General features: G+C 43.1%; 2 protein-coding genes across 8 annotated transcripts in view; one reads left to right on the top strand and one right to left on the bottom strand.

The window, feature by feature from the left end:
* Nucleotides 1-367: 367 nt before the first annotated feature.
* Nucleotides 368-9,139, bottom strand: BLZF1 (basic leucine zipper nuclear factor 1). 3 transcript variants are annotated; one of them, XM_075105896.1, is made up of 7 exons: nt 9,084-9,139; nt 7,391-7,447; nt 5,821-6,260; nt 4,944-5,143; nt 3,180-3,308; nt 2,387-2,606; nt 368-1,498 (listed from the first exon to the last, which is right to left on the bottom strand). In XM_075105896.1, exons 2-7 carry the CDS (start codon nt 7,407-7,409, stop codon nt 1,316-1,318), a joined length of 1,191 nt encoding a protein of 396 aa, XP_074961997.1. In that variant the 5' UTR covers nt 7,410-7,447; nt 9,084-9,139; the 3' UTR covers nt 368-1,315. The 3 variants fall into 3 exon arrangements, with proteins under 3 accessions (XP_074961997.1, XP_074961989.1, XP_074961981.1); XM_075105888.1 differs by having other exon boundaries at nt 9,053-9,138; XM_075105880.1 differs by having other exon boundaries at nt 9,015-9,136.
* A 58-nt stretch (nt 9,140-9,197) lies between these two features.
* The window catches only part of NME7 (NME/NM23 family member 7), a 100,463-nt gene continuing 82,572 nt past the window's right edge, over nt 9,198-27,088 (top strand). The window contains exon 1 of one of the 5 annotated variants that reach the window (XM_075105942.1): nt 9,198-9,295. In XM_075105942.1, the coding sequence (XP_074962043.1) occupies nt 9,293-9,295 (3 nt within the window). In that variant the 5' untranslated portion in view covers nt 9,198-9,292. Of the gene's footprint in view, nt 9,769-27,088 lie in introns of all 5 variants that reach the window. The other 4 variants (XM_075105910.1, XR_012662569.1, XM_075105933.1 and 1 more) reach the window with 4 other exon arrangements.

The following is a 27,088-nucleotide window of genomic DNA, read 5'->3' as shown; positions in this document are numbered from 1 at the left end:
AAATACAGCTATATTAAATCCAAAACTGCAACTTGAAAGCAAGCGAAGAAAGTTTATTGTAGCTCTCTTCATGCAAACCAAAGCATGGCCAGCAACAGCAAGAACTTATGTATTCTGATTGTGGTATGAGATTCAAAGGAAAACAGGGTAAAAGCAACCATTTCAGAAACCCTTTCCCCAAACTAGACTGTTACATATGATAACTTTAGGAGTGAAACTAAGAAATTAAGTTGCATATTTGCATCCTCCTACCCTTCCTCTTTACCTTTGCAACTTAAATAGGCTTCTTGGATTTAGCAGATTACCTGCTATACATTCTCTTTGAACCTACATCAAGATTATAAAACCATACAAGTAAAAAAAAAAATGTATATTTTTTACCAGTACCTGTGCAAACTTAGTGCTTATCTTCAGCTTCCCATAACACCCAGGAAGACCTTGGGCAAGGGCTGAGTTCTAATGCTGGGTCAGGTTGCACAACTACGTACTAAAGGAGGTATATCAGTCTATCTTTGCTGACAATCACCTATGCGACAACAGCTTCATTCTAGAAGCCAAAATAGGTGGAGAAGCCATTATTTTAGTTTTCAGAAAACATAAGAATAATCTCACCCTGCACAGTTTTCCAGAATCCATGTAAAACCACTGTTTATATATTATAGCTAGAGTTCATTCAAGGTCTTTCCCCTCTTCCCTGGAGAGCTGCCAACACTGCATATGCTCTTACTTTCAGAGCTTAGAGTTATGAAGAATCATTGCACATATTCCTTTTTTAATAACTAAATTTAAAAGGCTGAACATAGACATGGGGACAGTTCATCACCTTGGCTAAGACAAAACCAAAACCAACCAAACCAAAAAACCACAACCTAACATGGAGCTGACCATTTTCCATTGCTTGTTTTGTTTGGTTTTTTTTGAACATAACCTATCAGCACTTCATTTACTTTGGTCTAGTTACACTTTTGTCTCCCTCTAAAGAGAAATTCATTGAGATTTGCTAAGATGACTGCAAACCTTAAATAGTCAAGGGCATCTCTATGCTCTAGAAATTGGACCAGCATAACATTTTAGGTCTTGCCCTTGTAGAAGAAAATAAAGTAACTTTCCAGACTTAAAAGTAGTAGAAATATCCCAGAGGCTAAGGAAATCCTGTCAGTCCTTAACTTCAAGAGGTAAAGAAGCAGAAACTGCATAATTTCCAATGTTAAACCCACCCATTATCGAAAGAAATAGGAAAAAAGGGAAGCCTACTGAACGTCAACTAGTGTCATTCTTCAGAAAGAATGCATGTGCAGTTGTGTTGGCTGTGTTTTTAAAGGGCTATCAGCTCTCCTTGACAGTGATTGCAACAATTGAAAGTTACATCTTCATATCTTGTATATGGGTGAAACCTTCCAATATTCTTCTTTGTGGAAAGGAAGGAGGATGGAGAAGTCTCAGAAAAAGAAACTTCTGTTGTTTCTGTACGTGCAGCTGGATCCAGTACACGTAGCACCTAAGGATAGAAAAATTGAGACTGAAGATATATCTATTAAGTTAAGTTTAATGGGTTATATCTTCCCTAGCAGCTAGGAAGGATTTCTTCTCAAAAGCAATTTTTCAGTTTTTTCTGCAAGTTGAAAACTAAATATCCATCCATCCAGACCCTCAATATAAAGACACTAAGTACTGTTTGTAAATTAGTAATGTCCATCAGAAATCCAAGGTATGATTTTCTTGAGAATAAAAAAAATTCTGAACTTTTTAGCAGAGTTGAGCAAAACCAGGCAAGAACACCACAGATCACTAGACACTGTGTGCCTCCTACTGCTCAACTATTACTCTCCATTGCTTCCAGACTAAACTGTTAGTCTAGTTGGCTATCTAAACATCAAGCTTCCTGCAGTGGAACTTTGTCTTGAAAGATAATCATATAGCTTCTCTGTGTTTCCACCCACTTTCAACAGAACTGATTTTTAGGGCAACAGAAACTACTGCTGAAGTCCTACCTGAACTAGGTTTTGTCTCCCACTCAGTTTTTAAACTAGGCTAAGTATTTTTGGTTGGCTTCCTCCTGACACACTAACTCTAAACAAATCTTGACCCAGTTATTTGTGGTGCTAAGGACAGGAAAGGAAACCTTATGTCTCAGTATGTGCCATCATATTATTTACATGTTGCTCTGCTTATTCTCCTAGTTTTGTTTCTTGGGTTTTTTTTCTTTATTGTTTTGCATGGGTTTCTTTCATCTTTTTTTTTTAATGAGACAGCTCTATTAAACATGTTTCCCCTGCATGCAATTTTTAGAAAAGGCACAATATTAAGTACTTAACACAAAGCAAGGCATTTCTCTCTGGAAAGAGGATTCTGTGCTGACAGATTGAGATGTATGAAGAGTTCTTACCATTTCAGCCATTTTCTCAGCGGGGGTATTGCAAAACTCCACAACCGTTGAAGATTTTTTTGGACTGCTAGTGCCAACATTTCCAAGAAGATGTGAGCTAACAGCTTTGGCTAGCTTACAATTCACAGCTGCTAGCTCTGTTGTAGTGTAAGGTTGGGCACTAGGATAGTATGTCTGTTGTCTCCCCCACTGAAGAGAAACCATCAGCTCCTCCAGCAGCCTGTGCAGAAAAGAAAAGCACTAACAGTTGTTTTTGTACTCTATCAGCATGCAGCATACTTCAGAGGAATCCTCTCTTCCAAAGACTTATTGCACAAGCCAAATGCTAACAAAAAAAGGAATTTTATGTGTTTAAAAGCAAGGAGGCAAATAGGCTGTTCTCCAAGGCAAGGCCTCACCAACAGATTTTAATACTGGCAAAGCATATTTTACATCTGGCAGGGTAAGCATTAAAAAGCCAATGTGGGTAGAAGAAACTATGTTTCAGAAGGAAACAGAGGAGACTTGACTTCAAGACAGTGAGTGATTAAACAGAGGGAGTCTGAGGATATGAGTGATGTCAGTTCCACAGTATGACCCCTAACACCTCCAGGGAATGATGAAGAAAGAATTAATGCTACTTTGGCTTTTTCAGCTTTGAGACTGAAAAGTGTCCATAGTACCCATCAGCAAAATTGATTTTTGTTGAGTATCACTGGAATAGGGGAAAGTTATTTGACTCTTCTGTGGCCTAGAATAAACTGACAGAAATCAAGAGTTTGCACAGAGGTGGTCTGGATTAGAAAAATCATACTTCTGTGTATCAATCATCTCTTGACGGAACTGATCACGTTCATTCAGCAAGTCCTGGATTGCGCTTTGTGCATCCCTGGTTTGACGCTGAAGAATTGCTCTGGTATTGGTTAGCTCATCAGCCATAACCCTGCAAAAGAAATCTCCAATCAGTCCTGCAAGTGAGCAGTTTGAAAGTTACCTTTATTCTGCTACAGGCCGTATTTTGTCTGCTCAAACTAAGTATTAAGCTCATCCCCCTCCCCCATGCAGGGCCTATATCAACCTTATTAAGATCATGTATTAAGAGCAATTTCTGTTCAACTACAGTCAACGCAAGTGCAAGATTATGTTTTACCTTGCTGAGTTTAAACAATCTTATGTCACTTAATACAAATCTAGTAACAGGCATTTTAAAACACTGAGTACATGAACATTGTGGACGAGCATCCTGACAGATAAAGCTAAATACATTTAGGTTTAGTAACACAGTTCTGACAAGTATGCCATAATCATGGCTTTTCACACTCCTCTCTAAAGATGACAGCTATGGCTACAGACTGCATTCATTCACTTCTCTGCCTTTCTCAGGGGCAATAACTAGATGCTATATGTGCCAGATATGAGCATTTATGAGCTACAAATGAAACAACTGTGGTCATATTTTGCTATAGCACGAGACTTTGAACGGACCCCTCAAGCAGGTATTTCAAATGTCTGTAATACTGCAATTGCAAAAGCCAGAATGACATTTAAACAACCAGTTAGAAATTTGAGATCTCAGTGAACCAGAACATTACAGTATTGAATGGTGTTACTCTAAGCACATCACCGCACTGTCATTCCTAGAAGGGACTTGAGTCCCTCACCTCAGAACTCCTGTTAATGCTGAAGAAACCAGTTAAATTAGGATAGCAACACTTGCCTAGCTAGGACTATTACAAGTATTTACATTCACTCAATATGCCAAAACTTAAGACCAGCAAATTAGAGGGAGGACATTGTATTCTATTTCCATTTCCTTCAAGCATTAAGGCCTTTTTGTAACATGCATTAAGCATCATAATTAAAATTTAGTTAGTTATATCCAAGTACAATACAATATTAAAAATCCTAGAACACTACATATCTGGTAAAACAACTACACTTAACTTTCTAAGTCTAATCCATTGTCAAATGAGATCCTGACATTCAGACCAGCATAAGATTTGCTCCTGACCTCTGCTACCCAGTATTTTGTGGTTATAAAGTAACAATAGGATTCTGAGCAGTAACACAATCAGTGTTTAATGAAAACGTATCCCTACTCTTTCCTCCATACTGAGCTGCCCTTCACGGTAGATCTCTGAATCACTGTCAGCAGACTTCTCAACCACATCAACATCGTCACACATTGATGACTGTATCCTTCTTGGGGGCTGATGGTGAAAAATCAAGCTAATTACCTTTAAGATGAGTCAAGACAGCTGTCCCAAAAGACATTTTTAAACTCTAAACTGCACACAGTCTATCAAAAATAAGAACTTCTCTTGCTATGTTGACAAAAACTGTAGTTAGGATGTTGAGAGGTTTAGGTTCCACTGTATTACCTTTGAAAAGCAGAACTGTTCAAATTACAAGGAGCTTACTTTGTACCTTTTCTGTATACTCAGACCTCAGTAGGCATTAGTGTAGCTGTTGTGGCACTCCTCAGCATATTAAGGCACATTCCCAGATGTTGCAATGGGCATATGTAATACAAAACTGGAGGAGAATGCTCTTACAACAGTTCTGTAAGATGGAATACCTGCTTGCTAGGAATTTGCTTCGCCACACGTCGCATTGTATAGACATGCGCTCTAATTGTTCAGACAACTGAGACATATTCCGGCCCAGGACTTCATTTTCTAGGATTAGCTGATTTTTCTCACGAGCCATCCGTTCAAAGTGATACTCCAGATCATCCCCAACAGAAGCAACAAGTAATTTCTTCAGCTCCCGATTCACCTAGAATTAGACCAGACTGTCTTTAATTACCAATGTAGAGTGAAACACCTCCTACTTCCAGAATGCAGTGTATAATTATTGTGAATACCTAACAGTAAATTGCCTTTCTCTTTCCAGAATGGGATAAATCCAACGCAGAGTATATTAAGCCTCACAATCCGCTCCAGTGAGCATAAACATCTGAGGCTAATGCACATTTAACACACTCTTGTTTAAATTCTAACAGAGGCCCAAGAGGAAGAATGAAACCTTGCTACAAGAAACAAAGTTTCAGTAGTATTCAAGTCCTGAATCAGTAAGATAACAAAGGATTAGGCAAGACATCCACAAATTATGTTATGTAGAAAATTATAGTCACTCCTTCTACGGCGTAACATTTTTCACTTAGCAGTTGAGTTGAGGAGTAAAATCTTTCCTCATGAAAGATCCATTTCCCTGCAGCCCTCTAATGTGTTTCTCCCAGCTTCAAGCCTTTGATCCTTTCATCTGTTGTCATGGAAGCAGCACTGGATTACTTAGATGTACTTCTACTCTGTATCATAGCTGATAAGTTCAAAAGGGAAACTATCTGTTTCAAGGCTAGAGTGTCACAGCAGTTCTCTTTGTCACATTCACAAACTGCTTCTATAAACCAAAGCAGCTCAGCTATGTGAGAGAAAGTAACTTTCATTTCTTACCTCTGTCTGTATACGCAGCTGATTAGAGAGACCTTCTTTATCCTGTAACAAGCGCTTCTCTGAATTCTTTAGCTTTTCGACTGCATTTTTCAGCTCTACCTGTTCTTTCTTGGGATCTGCAGCTCCATCTGACTGATGGAATGTGTCTCCTTTATGTCCCCCTGACTTAGCTACCCTAGCATTTTTAGTAGGAACAATGTGGGTGATAGCTGCTTTGGGGACTAATATACGAATAGCTTCAATCTCCACTGATTTATCAGCGTGTACTTTCCCTAGCTGCAGAACTCCAGGACTCAGGGAGGAGACTGCCTTTTTATGTGGGCTCTGGTGAATGGGATGGTTCGTAGCATTGGCTCCAGTGATTGCTTCCACCAATTCAGCTGTCTGCTCTGTTTCCATGCCATCTCCAGGTCCTCTGATGGGTGATGAGGCATCATCAGCTAAAATTCAGAAATAGCAGAGGGAAAGTTTCACTTTGTTATAGTCTCATTGTAACTCTTAATTTCTCTACTTCAAAGTTACAAAGATTTTAATTCCACACTGCATGTATAAAATAGTCCTTTGCAGCAGCAATTATAAAGCAAAAGTTAGAGAAGTCCTTAGTCAAGTGTAGGTTGCTCATTAATACTAATAGTAGAAGACACAGACATAGGTTTGAATTGTATAATTTCTTAACTACCTGCTGCCATACAAGATTAGATGCAGACATGAAAAAGAGCTAGTAAGGAGAAAATTCTTGACATTATTACTCACAGGTTGAAAGCAAAATCAGGTTTTCAGAGCTGAACAGAATCAGAGCAGTCTCATTTTAAAAGCAAGAATTAAATGAAAAGCAACTATTTGCTACATAGCTACTAACACCTCAAGCAGTTCAGCAAACTTTTAAGTACTATCTACCATGTGTTTAAATTGTCCAAGTGAAAGTTTAAGAAAAGCCAACAAGCCAGTTCTTCATTTCTAATCAACAGACTCCAGTATTCCCATCAATGCTCCATTCTACTCTGAATTCCCCAGTATGCATGATAATGTTTACTGAAGTTCATTTTAAGTTCACTAGATTTTCAGCTGAATGAAATATTATTGTAGTAGTTTTCTCACAATCAATGGGCGAAGGCAAGAAAGCTTCTTCGCACACAGCTACAAATACTGCTTCTTTTCCTCATACTGTGGGCAGTTAATATGAGCCCGCTGTACTCTATCCAAATAATGAATTTCAAAAATGCTGTAGTAGCACCATTATATTGCCCTGCTTTCAAGTTGGCTGAATCAGTGCCAACAGGTTCTAAATGCTAGAGAAGGACTAACAAGCGTACAGACAGATGACAGTACCAGTGACAAACTGATTTTTCAATACAAAGCTGGAATAGAAAACAACATTCGATTAACTGTTCTATCCAGGCAGCTCTGGTTTTCATTGCAGTAATGAAGTCACATAACTACTTCCTAATAGCTACACAAAAGGAATAAATTTAAATGAATGGAGCCTGGCATACAGTGTAACTCCGGTCTGTAGAATTCAAGTTAAAGTACTTTTAATCCAGTCTGCTTAGATATCATGTGAACCACCTACCTTTTTCTAGAGATGTCATTTTCTCTTTAGCAGTCAGCTCTTCCTAACTACTTAAGTCTGAGGAGGGGGGAAAAAAAAAAATCTTTAGCAACGTAACACTGACAGTTAATCTTGCATTACCCTATTTTCTAATACAGCCTCTAAACTCCAGTTCAGTAGCACAGTGGAAAAAAACCAACACCAAAACAAAGAAAAAACCCAAAATGCTAAAAACCACACCAGGACCCAAAGAATTAAAAGGAGAAAGCCTATGAGACTTCTGGCACTTCCTTCTTTTTTCACCAAGAGCTGGACTTCAACTCCCATCTCTTGCTCCTCCTCCAGTTCCAGTTTCCATTCCTCAAATTTCTGCCTTCTGTTTTCAGTGAGCCTTCATCTTACCCTTTAAAACTCTGTAATGTTCCCAGAGTACAACTGCACAACCATGCACACAGACCCTAAGATCATCACAGAACCACAACAAAGGGAAATCCCACTCTGAACTTAAAGCAGACCAAGAAGAGAGGAAGAAACAATAGCAATTTTTCACAGCTGTTTTTAACAGAGCCAATTCCCAGCCAAAGCAAGAGTCAGTGCCCTGAGTGGCTGCATGTGCTTAGTTTAAGCCAACAGTAAAACTTTTCCCCCATTTTGGCCCAAACTGCCACCCTGGCCATTTTCTCTCTTATCCACATGTTCTGTCAACCATTGCCTCCTTTATCCGCAGGCCCATCCACTCCCATCTCTCAAGGCCACTTGCCTCCCTTTCCTAGGGTGTGCCACTAAGTACATTAGTTTGAGATTGCTGTATCGTGTTGTTTGGGTTTTTTTTTGCTTTATTTCTCCCTGTTATTCAAGGGAGATCTCCCAACGGCCTTGCTTCCTTTCATTGCACCACTAACTCAATGGGCTTAACTACAACTTTTTTTGACTTCCACTGCTACTGCTCTCACCCTGAAAAGAACATGTTAGCAGTGAACACATGGCTGCCAGCTTTCTAGATTCATGATTTGTTATGCGAGAGGTCAGTTTAATTTTTGTGATGACTAGAAGACGAAATAAATTACTTTCCCTCCTTGACTTTTCTCAAACTACAGATGCAGGAACACCTTGTTACCTGTTACCTTGTTACCTTCTACAGCTAGAGTTACATTTTTGCTTATTTGTGACCACAATGTGCTAATTGCCACTACTGTTCATGCATTTTTGATTGAGGATCTTTACTCATTTGAGGAGAACAAGGAGAATGAAAATGCAGCTGCTCAGACAGAGGTATGAATACTCAATTAAAAACTGATGATGAGCCTTTGATTTCATATGCTTCATCTGCGACCACCTGCTGATGATCCTGCTCCTTTGCTGTTCATCTTATAACACTATTCTTACCTGTCCTCTTACTTTCAAAGTCTCAGCGTAAGCCTCTGCACTCACACCCCCTTTTATTACACCCCTATAGGAGAAACTCCCTCGCTGGTTGAATCGTCAACCACTGCACCCCTCAGCTAACACCGTGCACCACAGAACTCCACACGAACAACACAAGGAAATCCTGGATTAACAGGGCTGAGTCACGACCCACGAGCACCTGGGAAAGCCGCCGACCCCCCCACCGAGCCCCGGCTGCTAGGAGGTACCCCCCCCTCACCTCAGCCCCCGGGCTCACGCCCCCACCGAGGACGTTACCGGCGCGCACAGCAACTCCCTTATGACAAACCCCGCAACTGCCACAACCGCCACCTCTCCCAACTTCCGCTTCCTGCGACGGGCGGGGCGCTCCCGGGTGACGTCTCTCCTCTCACCCAATCACGGGGCTGCCCCGGGGGCGGGGCTTCGGTTGCCAGGGCGCGGTTTGCGCGCTGGCGGCAGCGGAACGTAGGCGGGCAGTTTGCTGCCGTCACCGCTGCCATCACCGCTGCCATCGCCATGGTGAGTGCTGCCGGGACGGGACGTGCGGGGGAACTCCGCGCCGTCACACCAGCCCCTTCCCCTCAGGGGCTGCGCTCCCCGGTGTGCGGGCGGCCTGAGCCGGGCGGGGCGGGAGGTCAGCTTTGTCCTGGCTCTTCCTCTCGTTCTTTTTCTGAGGGATCTTGTGAGGTGCGGTACGCGGGTGGTTTTAAACTGCCGTTAGTTCTCGTTGGTACCCAGCTGGGAAGCTGTTCGCGCGTCTGAGCCACTCTGAATTAGGAACGGGCTAGTTCGGAAACTCAGGAGGGACCCAGCGGGAAGGCAGCTGGTGAATTTTAAGAAGGAAATCCGTTTCAGGTGCGACAGTCTTTATTCTTGCCTGGATCTTCTGTTTAGTAACGCCAGGAGGATGACAGGATGACGTTGCAGGGGCACTAATGACAAAACCCTTCGCATGGATAAAGCAACGGCCTGAGTCCCCTTTGCCGAAGATGGTATGGAAAGATCAGTGTTGCACAGCTGATTAAAACCCAACAACTTTGGTTGGAATTTTGTGCTCCAATACATACGCAAGATACATGTAAAAGCCTGGCCAATGCATCTGCCAGCGTGCTGAGCTTTAAATACCACCCTCAAGCGGCTCAGGTTTGCCCCAGCTTCTCCAGCCTGTGTATCAGCTTTGTTGGCACCTTGCTTTCAGAACACCAACTCAAGATAAGCATTTTCCCCTTAAATACGAATGCCATGGTTCGTTTTCAAATACAGGGGTTATGGGTCTTTTGTTCAATCCGGGCAAAATTGTAATTTTCAGTTCCCATGTTGAATTTATTTGTGTTGGCAGAGGTCCTGCTTTGTGAGTTCACGCAGATGTCGGGTAAAATGTTCGCTGTGTTGTAGTTGAGCGTCACTATGAGTGTGATGTGTTTCTAACCTCCCTTTGTTTCTGAGGTGATGACAAATTAATTGATTCATTAAAGCAGCGTTGAATCCTGTAGCAACCTCTAACAAAACATTTCACAGTGAACTTGTTTAATTTGTTTTCAAAAGACTTCAGTGACAGGAACTGCATGATTTATTGATGTAATTCCAGTACATAATGATTTTTATAGTTCACTGAGTTTTTTTCGAATATATTCTGTGCTGCAAATGATGCCAGTGATTGCTTGTTCTATCCTTGGTGGGTATAAACATACTCCATTTCTGTCTTTTACGTGCGGAAGAACTTGAAGATTATAACTTCACCCTTTCCTCTTTTCACATTATTCTACACTAAACAGATTTTGTTCTCTTAGTATTTTCATACCAATCATGTGTTCTTAAAGTTTAGATTTTTCCAGCCTGTCTGCAGTTTTCTCTAAATTTAGAGTTTAATCTGTACATTGTTTGCCAACTGCTGTGTGTTTCACTGCTGCTGAACAAAGCAAAATACTTGTTTCCTGAGTCTTAGAACTTTAGAGTGCCAAGTTTGCCATCCTTTTTTTTTTTCCAACTGTACTTCATTACACTCTCTCTCTCTAACTGCAACCCACTGTAACTTTTAGATTTTTTTTTTTCCCCCCTGTGTTTTTGCTGTCTGGCTAGTTTTTCCCCTTGTAGTTGAATTTGTTCTTGATCATCATTGTAGTACTTTGCATCTGTCTCTATAGAATTTTCAGATCATCATTCTGAGTGCCACTTCTGTTCACTAAGCTGCTTGCAATCTTTCCTACCTTCGTTATCAGCCCAAATTCTGAAAGTGCGCTTTCTCAGTTTCATCGTCAGTGTAATAGGGAAGATGTGAAATAAAGCTAGGTGCATGGCAGATCATCATGGAACCCCATTTGACTCCTAGTTTGCAAGAGAAGTATTCCTAATTACTACTTCATATAGTAGCCATAACTGCTCTTCAGTTTAGGCCATAATTCCCTACTCAGCTTGTCAGACTCTCAGGTGACTTAGTCAAAGCCAAGTTTGTCACATCTGTGGCTTCTCCCTTGCTCGTGTCGGAAAAAGATTTGTTCCTGACAAATTCACATTATCTGATTTTTATTATCTGTGTTTGTCTTGGCCTTCCCCAGTGCCCTGGGACCTCCCTCTCTTTTGGTTTTCTCTGTCCTTTCAAGTGTTACAGAATCCTGCTTGTTTCTTTTATACTTGCAAAGCCACCAATGTTCCCACTCATGTACCCTTCCTCCTGCCAGTTGCCTAAAATACAGTGAGAATAATTTGGTAGCTGGAAGACGATGGGAAAATAGATGTTTTGGAACGTGTGCTGCCCTGTTAGGTGTGGACACAGCATCCTGGGATAAGGGATAAGTTATGTGAATGTTGGACACCACAACTTTACACACCTGATCCATCTCAAACATTTTCAAAACATCTTTTCTCAGGAGCATTGAATTAAAAAATAAGTCTCCTTCTGGTGGATTCAAGAATTGATTTACAAGCTGGATTTTAACCTCAGGAACTTAATTATATCCTGAAAGTAATGAATTTTCTGCTAGAAAGTTTGGCCAATCTTTTAGTACGGTGTTGCTTCCAGTCAGATTGCATTAGTTTTAACAGATATACCTACTCAGACAAAACCTGTTACAGGTCATATCATGGCCACAGAAAGAAAAATGTAATAACTTTTGGTAGAATCAGTTTGGAGTGTATCTGTGTTAGACCCTATACTTCAGCCACATGGAAGCAGCACACTGGAAGTAGTTGTGTGTATTGTAAACTGGGCACATAGCTGTCATGGAACCTAAGGTAAGGGGAGAGATGTACTGAAATATCCTGCAGTTATTTGTCTTTCTATGAAAGCACTTTGGCTTAAAGGTCTGCTAATTGTTGGAAAACAGCTTTCATGTCATCAGATGACAATATTTCAAATCAGCTCTAACACATTCTGGCATCTTGGTTGTACATGTGACACATGGCTGCTGTGGATGGTGAGCCGGAAATTCCCAAAGGGAAACTTGCTTATCTCCATCTGAGATGTTCTGTCTCACTTGGCTGCTGGAATGCTTTATTCTTTAATGGTGTCTTTCACGTAATCGCATGCAGACACACTGGACCATGGTTTTAACAATGTTAATTAATTTGGTTAATTAATTTGGTGTACTCTGACACTTGAAAGTGTTCCAGATCTAGAAATACAGCATTTACCAGAGAACAATGGCCTCTCTTAGCAAGCGGTGTGACACACAGATACAGAGCCTTATTGTACTTGGAGAGGCTGTACCTAGGTGCAGTCGGATGATTTACTTTCCCTCCACTCTTCAAAACAATTATTCTTACCCCTGCACATCTGAAAACTTCAGCCTACATGACAAAGACTCTTTGAACAGCAGGATAAACAAATATTATTTCCATCTTGCCCATAAAGAGATTAAGGTGCATAGAAGCCAGGTGACTTGTCTAATGTGATGGGCTTTGATTTTGTGGATGTAGCAGCACACGGTCAGTGGAATTTGAGTGTCCAGATATCTTAGTTCTTTTCACAAAGTTGGGGGAAAATATATATGAAGTAGACTCTCCTGGGGCATGTTGTCAGAGCTTGCAGTCTTGTAATTTTGACCAGTCTTCAATACATCTGGAGATGAGCAGTTCAGCTCACTTCAACAGAAATTTTTACAACTTGTATGTTATATTTTTATTGTTGTTGTTATCATATCAGTTCATTGGTAAAACCCCCAGCTTAGAGAATATCAACATGGAAATCCTCAGTTTAGACAGGGAAGAAAAATGAGCAATTTTTAAAAATGCTTTGATTCATCAGTGGAAAAGATTTATTTCATGTTTTGGAAAATGGATCGTAGAAAATAGGAAGTGAATCAGCCATTTCTAGAACTTGGCAACAGTGAGTCGTGGGTTCCTCATGGTCCAGCATATGGTGTGATCAAATTTTCACCTGAAGACCTCATAAAGGCAATACAGCTCACGGGGCAGTTGTGAAATATACTTTGGTTTGCGTAAATTTCGTTTGGGAACCAGTAATCTCAACCATACTGGATTAACTGGTAAAATGGGATAACTTTGGTGAAGAGCTGTCATTCAGAGCTGATCATATAAACAGACAAAACTCTTCCCTGCTAATTGACTATCCTGAACAAGTGTGCTTTTATAAAATAACTTTTCTTTTAATGGTTTTCAATTTATGTACTCTTTGTTGCAAAATAGTTGCCATTTAAAAAAAAAAAAGTCATTCTTAAGTCTTCCAGGAAAAGATGCATAATTTCCCCAAAAGACACTTTACTAATGTTCAAGAAGATGATTTGCTTCTTTGGTCTTAAAACAAGACTCTGTTTCACTAGAGTGCCTGCTGGTGATTACACTGATTTTTTTTTTTTTTTTTTTTTTTTTTTAATATCCCCCGCCCCTCCACCCAGCTGCAAATCAGCCTGACCATTTCATTGTAAGCTTGCATGACAGAACCAACCACAGAGACAAGTTTCCTTACTTAATGGCTAACTGTGATTCTCAGTGTTGCATCACACTCTTCTAAGTGTATGAGAAAAAAAATAAGCAAAATGCTATCAGGTAGCCTTTAAGTGCTTATTGCATGGTGAGTCTTTCTATGAGCATAAAAAAAATGACATGGTTTCTTCTTGACCTTGTGTTTCCAAATACTGCTAATTTACTTCCTGAGCAGGTAGATTATGTACATTGCAGATGATGTTGCTGATAAAATAACAGAATCTTTGGCCCTCTGTCAGCCAAATGAAAGCTGTTTAAAAAAATATAGCTTTCTTCTGTTCCAGGAGCTCATTTTGGGTTTGATGCTGCCATCTTTATGACATTATGTGCTATATAAAATACCACCGTACAAATATAATATTGACAGGTTCAGAATCCATGGAATAAATTACCTCCTTCTCTAGCCAAGTCTTGCCTTTGACTTGCAGAAAATGCCATCTCTGTAAAAGTAATTTTAGATTAATTGATGGCTCTTCTGATGGAGTGGCTCAAATAATTGGCAGTATGATAGTCGAGGTTATCTAGCATTACCTAGTGATAAATATGATGCTTATCTTCCTTTATCACCCAGAGCTGTCTCTCCGGATCCTTTGGGTTGTAGGTGCAGTTCTTAATAACTTTGACGCATCTGTTCTAATTGTATGTTGGATTTTTTTTATTATATTGTCAGAAACTGAAGAAATTCAGGAATTACTCAGGGAACCATTGCCAGGAATAAAGAAAAGTTACAAATTTTCCTTTCAGTTGGCACTGTCATCAAATCCTATTATTTAGAGAATTGTTCCAGGCAGGTTTGATGTGGACAAAAATTATAGTTAAGAATGTTGTGTCAGAACTCTTAATTTTTTGAAAGCACAGCTAGACCATTGTTAATATATGAACCCAGCAGATCTCTGTAGGCTCTGGAGAAGCTTGGACGATATCTTTGGGCAAGGAGCCACCAAGCTATAATAAGAGTCATAAAATCATCATTTAGGTTGGAAGGAACCTCCAACCTGCTCAAAACAGGTCTAACCAGACCAGGCTGCTCCAGACTGTGTCCCTGTGAGTCCTGAACATCTCCAAAGGTGGAGATTGCACACCTCCTCTGGGCAGCCTGTGCCAGTGTTTGACCACCCGCTTGGTGATTTTTTATTTTTTTTTTTCTTAATATGTAACTGGAAAGTCCCATGTTTCAGCTTGCGTCCTTTCCATTTTTACCAATCACCGTGCACCTTCAAGAAGAGTCTAGCTCCATCTTTTTGGCGTCTTTCAGTTAGGTACTTATAGACAGCAGTGAGGTCACCCTCAGCCTTCTCCAAGCTGAGCAGGCTCGGTTCTCCCAGCCTCAGCTCGTGTGTCTTGTTTTCCAGCCCCGACTGTCTTGGTGGCCGGTTGCTAAACACTAAAAACTGAATCTTCTGTTAAATTGTGTCTGTTTCCTTTAAGCCAAAGGAATCCTGTGCCTCTGAAAAGTGTTTTTTGCTGTTCAGTTGAGCATGTCCTGTCAGTTTCTAAATTACGGTGAACTAGTATATCCAGGTGGGATACTCTGTTAATCATTAACTGTCTGGTGAGAAACAGTAGTAGTAGGGAACACTTATTGCTGTGGATCTGGAGAGGGCTTTTTCCATGAACGTTGGCCTTTACCTATAATTGTGGCTACCAGGATTAATCACCAAAAGTACTATTTCCTGGAAGTAAGCACTGTGCTTGGCCTAATCCTCCCAAACTATTTTGTGTTCACTTGTGTCCTTCTGCAGATGGAAACCAGAGGCACTGGTGCCGAAGCAGCATGCCAGGGTCACTCAGTAGTGTTTTGTGGGTGGAACCCTGCAGCTCTCTCCCAGCTAGCAAAATAGAAAGAAAAAACAGCATAATGTTTGATAAAGGGAGTAAATTTTGTATAGCTGGGCTTTGGAACACAGTGCTACAGCTTAATGCTAAGACTGAGAACTTAGCAAGTATTTGAACGTATAATAAGAATATCCCCTGGTCAGATGAGCACATTCAAAAGGTGGAAATTATTTTTTTTATCTCACACTAATGCCTAAGAGAGAAGTATGTTCCCAGGATGAGGTAAACTCTGTGAGGTGGCCGTTGCAGGTTGTCCTGGAGTGGACAGCTCTGATACTCATTTAAAACATGTGGAATTAGCCCTTTTGGAGGCTGGGTATTGAAGAAGGCCACGTGCCTGTGTGTCAGCAGTTTTCCAATGTGAAAGGACTTTATCACCGAGGCTGTGGTGGTCTGTGCTTTATAATTTGGTCATTTTTACCTGCTCTTACAAGGTTACTAATTTTCAGGCATAGTGCACTGGGAAGAGATACCAAATGGAGACAGCTTCTTGCTGATCATTTCAGCAGTTAGTACTTGAGGTTTAAATAAGGTGCTCAACCTGTCTTTGAGCACCAGAGGGTGCTCCTGTACTTGTAGAGAAGTGGCTCCCTCCGAAGATGTGTTCCAGAGAGGCTGTTGCATGTTCTTTGTTTGCGTGGGATTCTTCAATAATTTTAACTAGCTTAATTATTTTTTAAAATCATACTTTTTTCTGCAGAATCATAGAATGCTTTGCGTTGGAAGGGACCTTTAGAGGTCACCTCTAGATCTTTAGAGGACATCTTCAGCTAGATCAGATTGCTCAGAGCCCTGTCCAGCATGACCTTGAATGTCTCTAGGGCTGGGGCTTCCACAACCTCTCTGGGCAACCCATTCCCCTGCTTCACCACCCTCATTGTAAAAAATTTCTATCTTATATCCAGTCTAAATCTACCCTCCTTCAGTTTAAAACCATTACCCCTTGCCCTGTCACAACAGGCCTTGCTAAAGAGATTGTCCCCATCTTTCCTATAGTCCCCCTTTAAGTACTGAAAGGCCGCAATAAGGTCTCTGCAGAGCCTTCTCCAGGCTGAACAACCCCGACTCAGCCTGTCCTCGTAGGAGAGTTGCTCCAGCCCTCGGATCATTTTTGTGGCCCTCCTCTGGACCTGCTCCAACAGGTCCATGTCCTTCTTGTGCAGAGGACCCCAGAGCTGGACGCAGCGCTGCAGGTGAGGTCTCACCAGAGCGGAGTAAAGAATATTCTAACACACTTGGAAAGAGAGCCACATATAAGAGAGGTCTACACATGGGAAGGGGGGAAGATGTGGGCATGCATGCTTGAGGCTATGTACCTGTTCTCCCACATGAACACATGCACATTTAAGTCTGATCCTTCACTAAACTTTGTATCTCTCCTATTTTTATCCTTTCTACATATTCTTTCTCTTACTGTAGTATCTAGGTGCAAGACTGTATTATACCGTATGTTTTCTAGTTGCATAATGCCGTCCTCACCCCGTCTGATGTTCTCTGTTAAGGTACACTCTTTGATAACTGAACCATGGCCTCTGAGTCTGAACATCCCCAAATCACTGGGGAGGAGGAGGGGAACTGTGGTCTGGATCCAATCCCTGCAGCTACTGATGTTCTGGACTAGCTGTGGTTCCTGGTGACAACTGCAGAGGCAGAGGGCTGGGCAGCATTAGCAGCCCTTTCTAACTTCCTCCACAGGTGTCTGGTTCCTGTGCTGCTATGAAGGGCCTGCAGAAGCAGGAAATGAGGGTGAAGTAAGAGAGCTGCCTCTGCCATGCTTTCAGCAAGACTAAGGGGGATTTATGATGCCTAAACAGTATATATATTTTAGCTATTAAATCTTGCTGTCCTTCTGTGAAAGGAATAATGATGATTATTCCCATTTTACAAATGGATAAAGTGGGAAATATAGCCTCCTTTATTTAAAAGTGCTGAACGTCAAATATAGTGATGCAGGGGGCAGCCGTGAAGGTGGAACTAAGCAACTTGGCCAAAAGTGTGTATGGGATTGGAATCTCTTAGTCACCATCTGCCTCCAGCAGAGACCTTTGCATCTCTGGGGAATAACGTAGTCTGCTCAGAACTGTGATGACAAAAGTCCTATGCTCTATGGGAGAGAAATAAATCTTTGAATTGTAGAACAAATCTTCATAAGATGAACTTTTAAAAGCCTGTTAGGACTGGCAGAGTTTAAAAACATGATTGTACTTAGCCACTTTGCTTTCTCTACACCACGGAAGTTTTTAATTTTTGACAACTTGTTGTGGTTTAGCGGCAGCTCAGCCCCACACAGCCGCTCGCTCACTCCCCACCGGTAGATGGGGGAGAGAATCAGAAGGGTAACGCTCGTGGGTTGGGATAAGAACAGTTTAATAATTAAAATTAAAAGAAACAACAGTAGAAATGCAATGTAAAGGAGAACAACGAGAGGTGCAAAGCCCCGGGGGAGGGGGAAGGGAGGGGAGGGGAGAGGGGGAACGAACCACCGAAACAAACCGCACGCGCCGCAGCCGCTCGCCGCCCGCCGACCCGACGCCTCCGCGCTGCCACTGCCCCCCCCTCAATATATTGGCCATGGTGTCACGTGGTATGGAATGAACCTGCCATTAGCCAGTCGGGGTCAGCCGCCCCCACCATGGCCCTGCCCCTCCCAGCCCCCCTGCCACGCCACGCGGCAGAGCGCGGGAAGCTGGAAAGGTAGCCGACCCCCACAGTGAGGAGAATTAACCCCTTCTCAGCCAAAACCAGCACATTCTCCACCCCTTATTCCATACCATTTACACCATGCCCAGGTCCCATATGATGCAATACAACCGTACCAACCACCACCCCTCCCCTTCCCATCCTTTAACATAATACACAGACATCATTCCCTTAGTTCATGGATCTTCCCTGTAAAATGTCCATTAAAACGTCCATTGAGTTCACCCAGTCCATGACTCTGGGCTCCATCTGTTGTATCAGTCTTTCCGGGTGGGAGAGATGGTGTGTGGCGTTGGGTTGCTGCATACCAAGTCAGTCATCGTTCCATCACTGCTGCATGGCTTGTTTCATAGTTGATCTTCCATGGGTTGGGAGGCTCGTACTCTGATATCATTGATACAACACAGAGGTGACACACAGTATTATATAGCAGTTCACATTGTGCCATTCAGTTCATTGACTGTTTTCACCCAAAATCAAATCCCCTTGAGGCACACATCGGATTTCTCCATCCTCCCGCATCACCCACCAAGTGCACCCAGGTCCTCGAGCAAAAGCAATCCCACGAATGGGTTTGCCTTTGCCGGAGGCAGGAAGAACCCAGACTGTTTTGCCCAGCATACTTTTTGTGTGCACTACAGGGACTCTATCCCCTTCCACAGTATGTAGGATTTCTGACTGGGCAGGGCCAGCTTGGTTGGCAGATCCCCGCGTGTTGACTAACCACGTGGCTTTTGCTAAATGTGTATCCCAGTGCTTGAATGTTCCACCCCCCATTGCTCTCAGTGTAGTTTTTAACAGTCCATTGTACCGTTCAATTTTCCCAGAGGCTGGTGCGTGATAGGGGATGTGATACACCCACTCAATGCCGTGCTCTTTGGCCCAGGTGTCTATAAGGCTATTTTGGAAATGAGTCCCGTTGTCTGACTCAATTCTCTCTGGGGTGCCATGTCGCCACAGGACTTGTTTCTCAAGACCCAGGATAGTGTTCCGGGCAGTGGCGTGGGGGACAGGATATGTTTCCAGCCAGCCAGTCGTTGCTTCTACCATTGTAAGCACATGGCGCTTGCCTTGGAGGGTCTGTGGGAGTGTGATGTAGTCAATTTGCCAGGCCTCCCCATATTTATATTTCAGCCATCGTCCCCCATACCACAGAGGCTTTACCCACTTCGCTTGCTTGATTGCAGCGCATGTGTCACATTCGTGGATAACCTGTGCAATAATATCCATGGTCAAGTCCACCCCTCGATCACGAGCCCACCTGTATGTTGCATCTCTCCCTTGATGGCCTGAGGTGTCATGGGCCCACCGAGCTAGAAATAGTTCACCCTTATGCTGCCAGTCCAGATCCACCTCAGCCACTTCAATCTTGGCAGCCTGATCTACCTGCTGGTTGTTTCGATGTTCTTCAGTGGCCCGACTCTTGGGGACGTGAGCATCCACATGCCGTACCTTTACAACCAGTTTCTCTACCCGGGCAGCAATATCTTGCCACAATGTGGCAGCCCAGATGGGTTTGCCTCTGCGCTGCCAGTTGCTTTGCTTCCATTGCTGCAGCCAGCCCCACAAGGCGTTTGCCACCATCCAGGAGTCAGTACGGAGACAGAGCACTGGCCACTTTTCCCGTTCAGCGATGTCTAAGGCCAGCTGGATGGCCTTTACCTCTGCAAACTGGCTCGATTCACCTTCTCCTTCAGCAGTTTCTGCTACTTGTCGTGTAGGACTCCATACAGCAGCCTTCCATCTCCGGTGCTTTCCCACAAGGCGACAGGACCCATCAGTGAACAGGGCATATTGCTTCTCATCTTCTGGCAGTTTGTTATACAGTGGGGCTTCTTCAGCACGTGTCACCTCCTCCTCTGGTGATAATCCAAAATCTTTGCCTTCTGGCCAGTCCATAATCACTTCCAAGATTCCTGGGCGACTGGGGTTTCCTACTCGAGCCCGCTGGGTGATCAGTGCAACCCATTTACTCCACGTAGCATCAGTTGCATGGTATGTAGAGGGGATGTTTCCTTTGAACATCCAGCCCAGCACTGGCAGTCGGGGCGCCAGGAGCAACTGTGCTTCAGTACCAACCACTTCTGAAGCAGCTCGAACCCCTTCATATGCTGCCAATATCTCTTTTTCAGTTGGAGTATAGCGGGCTTCAGACCCTCTGTATCCCCGACTCCAAAACCCTAGGGGTCGACCCCGGGTCTCCCCAGGTGCTTTCTGCCAGAGGCTCCAGGTAGGGCCATTCTCCCCGGCTGCAGTGTAGAGCACATTTTTTACATCTTGTCCTGCCCAGACTGGCCCAAGAGCTACTGCATGGACTATTTCTCATTTAATCTGTTCAAAGGCTTGTCGTTGCTCAGGGCCCCATTTGAAATCATTCTTTTTCCGGGTCACTTGATAGAGAGGGCTCACGATCAGACTGTAATTTGGAATATGCATTCTCCAAAAACCCACAACGCCCAAGAAAGCTTGTGTTTCCTTTTTGCTAGTTGGTGGAGACATGGCTGCTATTTTGTTGATCACATCCATTGGAATCTGACGACGACCATCTTGCCATTTGATTCCTAAGAACTGGATTTCTCGTGCAGGTCCCTTCACCTTACTTTGTTTTATGGCAAAACCAGCCTTCAGAAGGATTTGGACTATTTTCTCACCTTTCTCAAAAACTTCTTCCGCTGTGTTGCCCCACACAATGATGTCATCAATGTATTGAAGGTGTTCTGGAGCTTCTCCCTGTTCCAGTACAGTCTGAATCAGTCCATGGCAAATGGTAGGACTGTGTTTCCACCCCTGGGGCAGTCGATTCCAGGTGTACTGGACGCCCCTCCATGTGAAAGCAAACTGTGGCCTGCACTCTGCTGCCAGAGGGATTGAGAAGAATGCATTAGCAATATCAATTGTGGCATACCACTTGGCCGCCTTTGACTCCAGTTCGTATTGAAGTTCTAGCATGTCTGGCACAGCAGCACTCAACGGTGGAGTGACTTCATTCAGGCCACGATAGTCTACTGTTAGTCTCCACTCTCCATTAGACTTCCGGACTGGCCATATGGGACTGTTAAAGGGTGAGTGGGTCTTACTGATGACTCCTTGGCTCCTCAGTTGGTGAATGAGTTTATGGATGGGGATCAGAGAGTCTCTGTTGGTGCGATATTGCCGCCGGTGCACTGTTGTGGTGGCGATTGGCACCTGTTGTTCTTCGACCTTCAGCAACCCCACCACAGAAGGGTCCTTTGAGAGACCGGGAAGGTAGACAGCTGTTCAGTTTCCTCCGTCTCCAAGGCAGCTACACCAAAAGCCCACTTGTAACCTTTTGGGTCCTTGAAATATCCTCTCCTGAGGTAGTCTATGCCAAGGATGCACGGAGCCTCTGGGCCAGTCACAATGGGGTGCTTCTGCCACTCATTGCCAGTTAGGCTCACTTCGGCCTCCAATACAGTTAGCTCTTGAGATCCCCCTGTCACTCCAGCAATGCTGATGGGTTCTGCCCCTATATAGTTTGATGGCATTAAGGTGCACTGTGCGCCGGTGTCCACTAAAGCTTTATACTCCTGTGGGTCGGACGTGCCAGGCCATCGGATCCACACAGTCCAGTAAGCCCGGTTATCCCTTTCCTCCACCCGGCTGGAGGCAGGGCCCCTCTAGTCCTGATCATGGCAGTCACAACTCACTTCCTGTAAATGTGAATCAGGAGTCCCTCTATTACACTTAGAAATAAAATCTGCGCTTCTACTCCTCTGTCTGGGGACTTGCTCGCTGGAAACTGGAGCAGCAGCTTTCCTGGAAGAGCCTCCCTGAGTGACTGTTCTTGCAGTTCATGTACTCGTGCCTGTAGGGTCGAAGTAGGCTTGCCATCCCACCTCATCATGTCCTCTCCGTGGTCACGCAGGTAGAACCATAGGGTGGCCCGTGGTGTGTATCCCCTTCTTTGAGCCAAAGGACGCTTATTCCTAACAGCTGAGACACTGCTCTGTCGAGGTGGGGAGTAGGACAGATCTTCTTTGAGTTGCTGGACCTCTTGGGATAGTTTCTCCACAGCAGAGACAAGCGAGGAAGAGATATTTGTGTCGTAATCCCGGAGTCTATCTATCACCTCTGCCACCGTTGGTGTCTCGTCATCTTTCCAGGACATCACTGCCAATGAGTTTGCATGCGAAGATGGTGCGCTCCGTACAAACTTCCGCCACATGGGTCGTGTGCACTCAGCTTCATCTGGATCTTTGGATGACCGTTGATCATCCAGGTCACCATAAATCACCTCAAACACAGCTAATTCCCTTAGATACTGGATGCCTTTCTCCATAGTTGTCCATTTTCCTGGACGATATGTAACATCTTCTTTAAAGGGATACCTTTCCTTCACTCCAGATAGGAGTCGCCTCCAGAGGCTGAGGGCTTGTGGTTTTTTTTCCAATTGCTTTGTCAACGCCCCCTTCCCCAGAAAGGGATCCCAATTGTTTGGCTTCTTTTCCCTCTAGTTCCAGGCTACTGGCCCCATTATCCCAGCATCGGAGCAGCCAGGTGACAATGTGCTCACCTGAACGACGGCTATAATCTTCTCGCATATCTCGCAACTCGCTTAAGGACAGGGATCGGGTGGTCTCTATTTCATTTATTACTTCTCCCTCCTCTCCCCGCGATGGCCCTGGTTCTTCATCATCCCGTTCTAAACAAGTTGATGTCCGCTTCCACTATTTCGTCTTGTGTATGGGGGCAACTGATACTGGTACGGGTTTATTTTCTGAGCTAGCTCCGGTACTTGTTGTGGGGGTTTGAGTGGCTGCAGTGCCTGTTGTCAGGGCTGGATTGTCTACAGTGCCAGTCACTTTGCATTTCAATCCAGAGACATTCTCTTCCCCCTGGGGGCACTGAATACTGTTGAGCAGGGCTCGGTATGCATGGGCCAGACCCCAGCATGTTGCAGTTATCTGTGTCTCTCTGGAGTTCCCAGCGTAACAATTACTTTTTCCAAATATTCTACTAGTTTTTTAGGATTCTGCACTTGTTCGGGGGTGAAACTCCAAAACACTGGGGGTGCCCACTGCCCTAGGTATTTGCCCATGCTATCCCACATGCCCTGCCACTCGTAACTATCAAGCCTCGGGGCAGATTTCTGGGTGATATTCTTAAGTTGCTTAGTCAAAACCAAAACAACATGCCCAAAAACTAACAATAAGTGCACCTTAACCACCCAAGGATGTTCAAGATACAAAAACGTTGTTGTAACAAAGGCACAGACATCATAGAACAAAGTTGCAAAGGTACTATTCTGTATTTCCTCCATATAAAATCTCTCAGAGGAGGAGGTATAATTGCTAATTGCCTCAACAAGGTGGTATCCGAAGTACAGTAACGGTTTCAGCAAAAACCCCAAATACCAGATAAAGCTGAAAACGAGTGTTTGTATAACAAATCTTGTAGGCAAAACATTACTAATCACAGCAGAACACAGCAGACTCAAACAACCAACACCGATTTTTAACACCAACTGCAAAACGACAACATGGTGCTGTGACCAGCAGCTGTTGTTATCTCCAACCCTTGAGCCCCACGTTGGGCGCCAAAAAGACTGTCGTGGTTTAGCGGCAGCTCAGCCCCACACAGTCGCTCGCTCACTCCCCACCGGTAGATGGGGGGAGAGAATCAGAAGGGTAACGCTCGTGGGTTGGGATAAGAACAGTTTAATAATTAAAATTAAAAGAAACAACAGTAGAAATGCAATGTAAAGGAGAACAACGAGAGGTGCAAAGCCCCGGGGGAGGGGGGAAGGGAGGGGATGAACGAACCGCCGAAACAAACCGCCCGCGCCGCGCTGCCACTGCCCCCCCTCAATATATTGGTCATGGTGTCACGTGGTATGGAATGAACCTGCCATTGGCCAGTCGGGGTCAGCCGCCCCCACCATGGCCCTGCCCCTCCCAGCCCCCCCTGCCACGCCACGCGGCAGAGCGCGGGAAGCTGGAAAGGTAGCCAACCCCCACAGTGAGGAGAATTAACCCCTTCTCAGCCAAAACCGGCACACAACTTTACTAAAGGGAAGTTGCTGAACAGCTTTTATCATGAGAACTTCTGTTCACATGTAACTTGTCATTAATCTGACTTCAGAATAAAGGATATATGACCATGACATCTGTACTAGCTGAAATCTGGATTTAGGCCAGCTACCTTAGAATTAATATTTGACACAATCTGAGGAAAAAAATAGTATTTTAACGTGAACATTTGGTTAAACAGTAGTGCAGATAAAATGCTTGCTTTAAGTACCCACAATAGTGAATAAGAAATGTGTCGGCAGAGTTGTTTGTCTGCTTCATAGGAATTGTTGCTTGGCTGTTACAAGCTCTGACTGTTCAAGGTAAATGCAGCACGTGTGGCCTTTAGACCATTCACACACGCTCTTGGGTGCTAATGCTCATGGTATTGGCTGGCTGAATGACCCTCTCTGCATTAGCTGTGATTCCAAGGCAATGAATTGGTTCTTGTTACAAATGCTTTTCAGAAGATTATTATGAGCTGAGATAATCTGAAGATAGTATAGGCACTATACAACTTTGAAGTGCTGTTGACAGCTTTGGTTCAGGACTTGTAGGTGTTTCCTTTCAAACCTCTACTTTCAGCTGCTCATAACTTTCTGAAGTTTTAACCATTGTGCTTGAAATTTTCCAGACAGATTCTATCAGAGGTCGAAAATTTAATGAAAGACTTGAATAAGAATGTGTGGGGAAAAATGGAAAACATTTCAGAATCCTAATTAAAAATAAATTCAGTATTTCTCTGAAGAGCTTTAGTTCTGAAAAGATTGGAAATTGAAAGCTGAAACTTTTCCAGAGGAATGGTCTCTATAAAAGAAGACTACCTTTGAGATTGCCATCAGCTTTAATGTTGAGCCAAGTTTTGAGCCATTCAAAAATGTTTTTCCTGTATATACAACGTAGCTTGGATCTTGTAACAGGATGTGCACAGGTGGTTTGATGTATGTGTAGCCCTGTTTCCTTTTCTGGGATTGCATGCAGACACTAACCTCACAGCTCAAAGTCGGAGACCCAGCATTCAGCAGCTGACCATGGCACCGTTAGTTCTGCCACTACTGCCTGATTAGGTGCAAAGCACCTAAACTTCATGCTCAAATGTAATTATGTGAGATGGCTTGTGTTACAAATACTGTTCTGAGTCAGGAACGGCTCTGCTTTTGCTAAAATTGCTGTCAGACTCTTCTTGAGTTAGTGGAGGCAGATAGGCGCATGCTGAGCACTGCTGACTACTCTTAGAGGAATTACCTGTGATCGTGTAATTAAGAGTACAATAATATAACTTATGATCTTCAGCTTTACAACTGTGCGTTAAATGGGGACGTATTCCCCTAAAGACAAGGTTTAGCCGGTCTTCTAAAGCTAAACCTGTCGTCACAGAGCAGTGAACAGCTGTATGGCATCCTTCATGTGTTTTAGAGAAATTGTGCTCCATAATTAGAAAAATAACATGAAACCTGTAACTAAGTACTTAACTGTAACATGTAATTGGAGGGGATTGGAGTTAATGGTTGAGGATTTGAATTCTTGATTCTCTTATATGAGAGACTGAGGGAAAAAAAGAATAGATTACTCTAATCATGCCTACACGCTTCATAGGAAGCGTACTGAATTTACATAATCTAGTAGTAAAAGAAGACTTCTTGCTCAGTAAATTGACAGAATAGCAAGATAATTTTGCTGATGTGAGGTGGGATTGCAGATTCCTAGATCTGAGAAGAAAATCTGGGGCCTTCAGCCTTGTAGAGCTGTGTTCATCACAACCCCTGAGCATATGGGGATGATATACTGAACTGAGATCCCAGTTGAAGAGGAAGATTCACTTGGTTAGTGCTACAGAGACAGAAGTATCCCCATGTTACTTGGCAACAGATGGTCCAGGCAGCAACAGCCATATGAACATATATAGTCCAAAAGACAGCTGAGAAGCCTAGGCACCAGTAATATTGGGAGTCAGATAACCATGGATCTAAAGGATATAGCACCCTTTTGCAGGAGGTAAATGTAAACGCGGTTGAGTGTTCGACTCACTTAATAGATTTCCAAAGATGATTAAGAATTTTAATAATTTAAACAATACTTAATTAGCTTGAAATAGTTGTCTAGAATTTGTGTGAAATTTTCAATAGGCAAGATATGCTTTCTAAAAGGGGAGAATAAAAAGAAATATGCTTACAAAATTTACCAGTGAGCCTCTGAATATGATGTTTAGATTGAGAATTGTCTGTAGTCAAGACATTGTCATGGAAATTGCAGTTGTCAGATGTTTCTCCATTTGAAAAGCGATCTTTTTATTTTACTTTTTGACTAAAGAAGAGCCTGTTGAGGAAGTGGTGTGAGGTCCAACAGCAGCAAGGGGACTGCAAAATTGTAATTCTAAAAATTATACCGGCTTGTGTGTTAGAAACATGAATAGAAGAGGAGCAGGAGAAAAATGAGTTTTAAGAGACAGAGCTAATTGAGTGTGCGATTGACACAGTGTTGTGGGTTTAAGTTTTGCCTGGAAAATATTCTGTATTACAGGAACTGTGAAGTTAGAAGATGGGTTGAATAACACAACTTAGTAAGTGTGCACTGCTGAGGATTCATTTAGTGAATTAAGGTGCGTTACAATGCTGAAAATGAGAGAATTTACTGCCACTCAATGTTATTTAACACCACCAGTGTGTCTGAAGTCTCTTGTTTCTGTCTTACAAAATTGTTGGTATCATTTAATGGTTTAGCTACTTCTGCACTTTTTTTCCTTTCCCTTTTCTTTTGAAGAATTATTGATGATGGAAAATTACTTGTAGTGTACAAATAGAATTTT

The sequence above is a fragment of the Phalacrocorax aristotelis genome, chromosome 1, assembly GCF_949628215.1.
Source record: "Phalacrocorax aristotelis chromosome 1, bGulAri2.1, whole genome shotgun sequence".
Taxonomy (NCBI): domain Eukaryota; kingdom Metazoa; phylum Chordata; class Aves; order Suliformes; family Phalacrocoracidae; genus Phalacrocorax; species Phalacrocorax aristotelis.
This window is presented reverse-complemented; position numbering and strand designations above follow the sequence as displayed.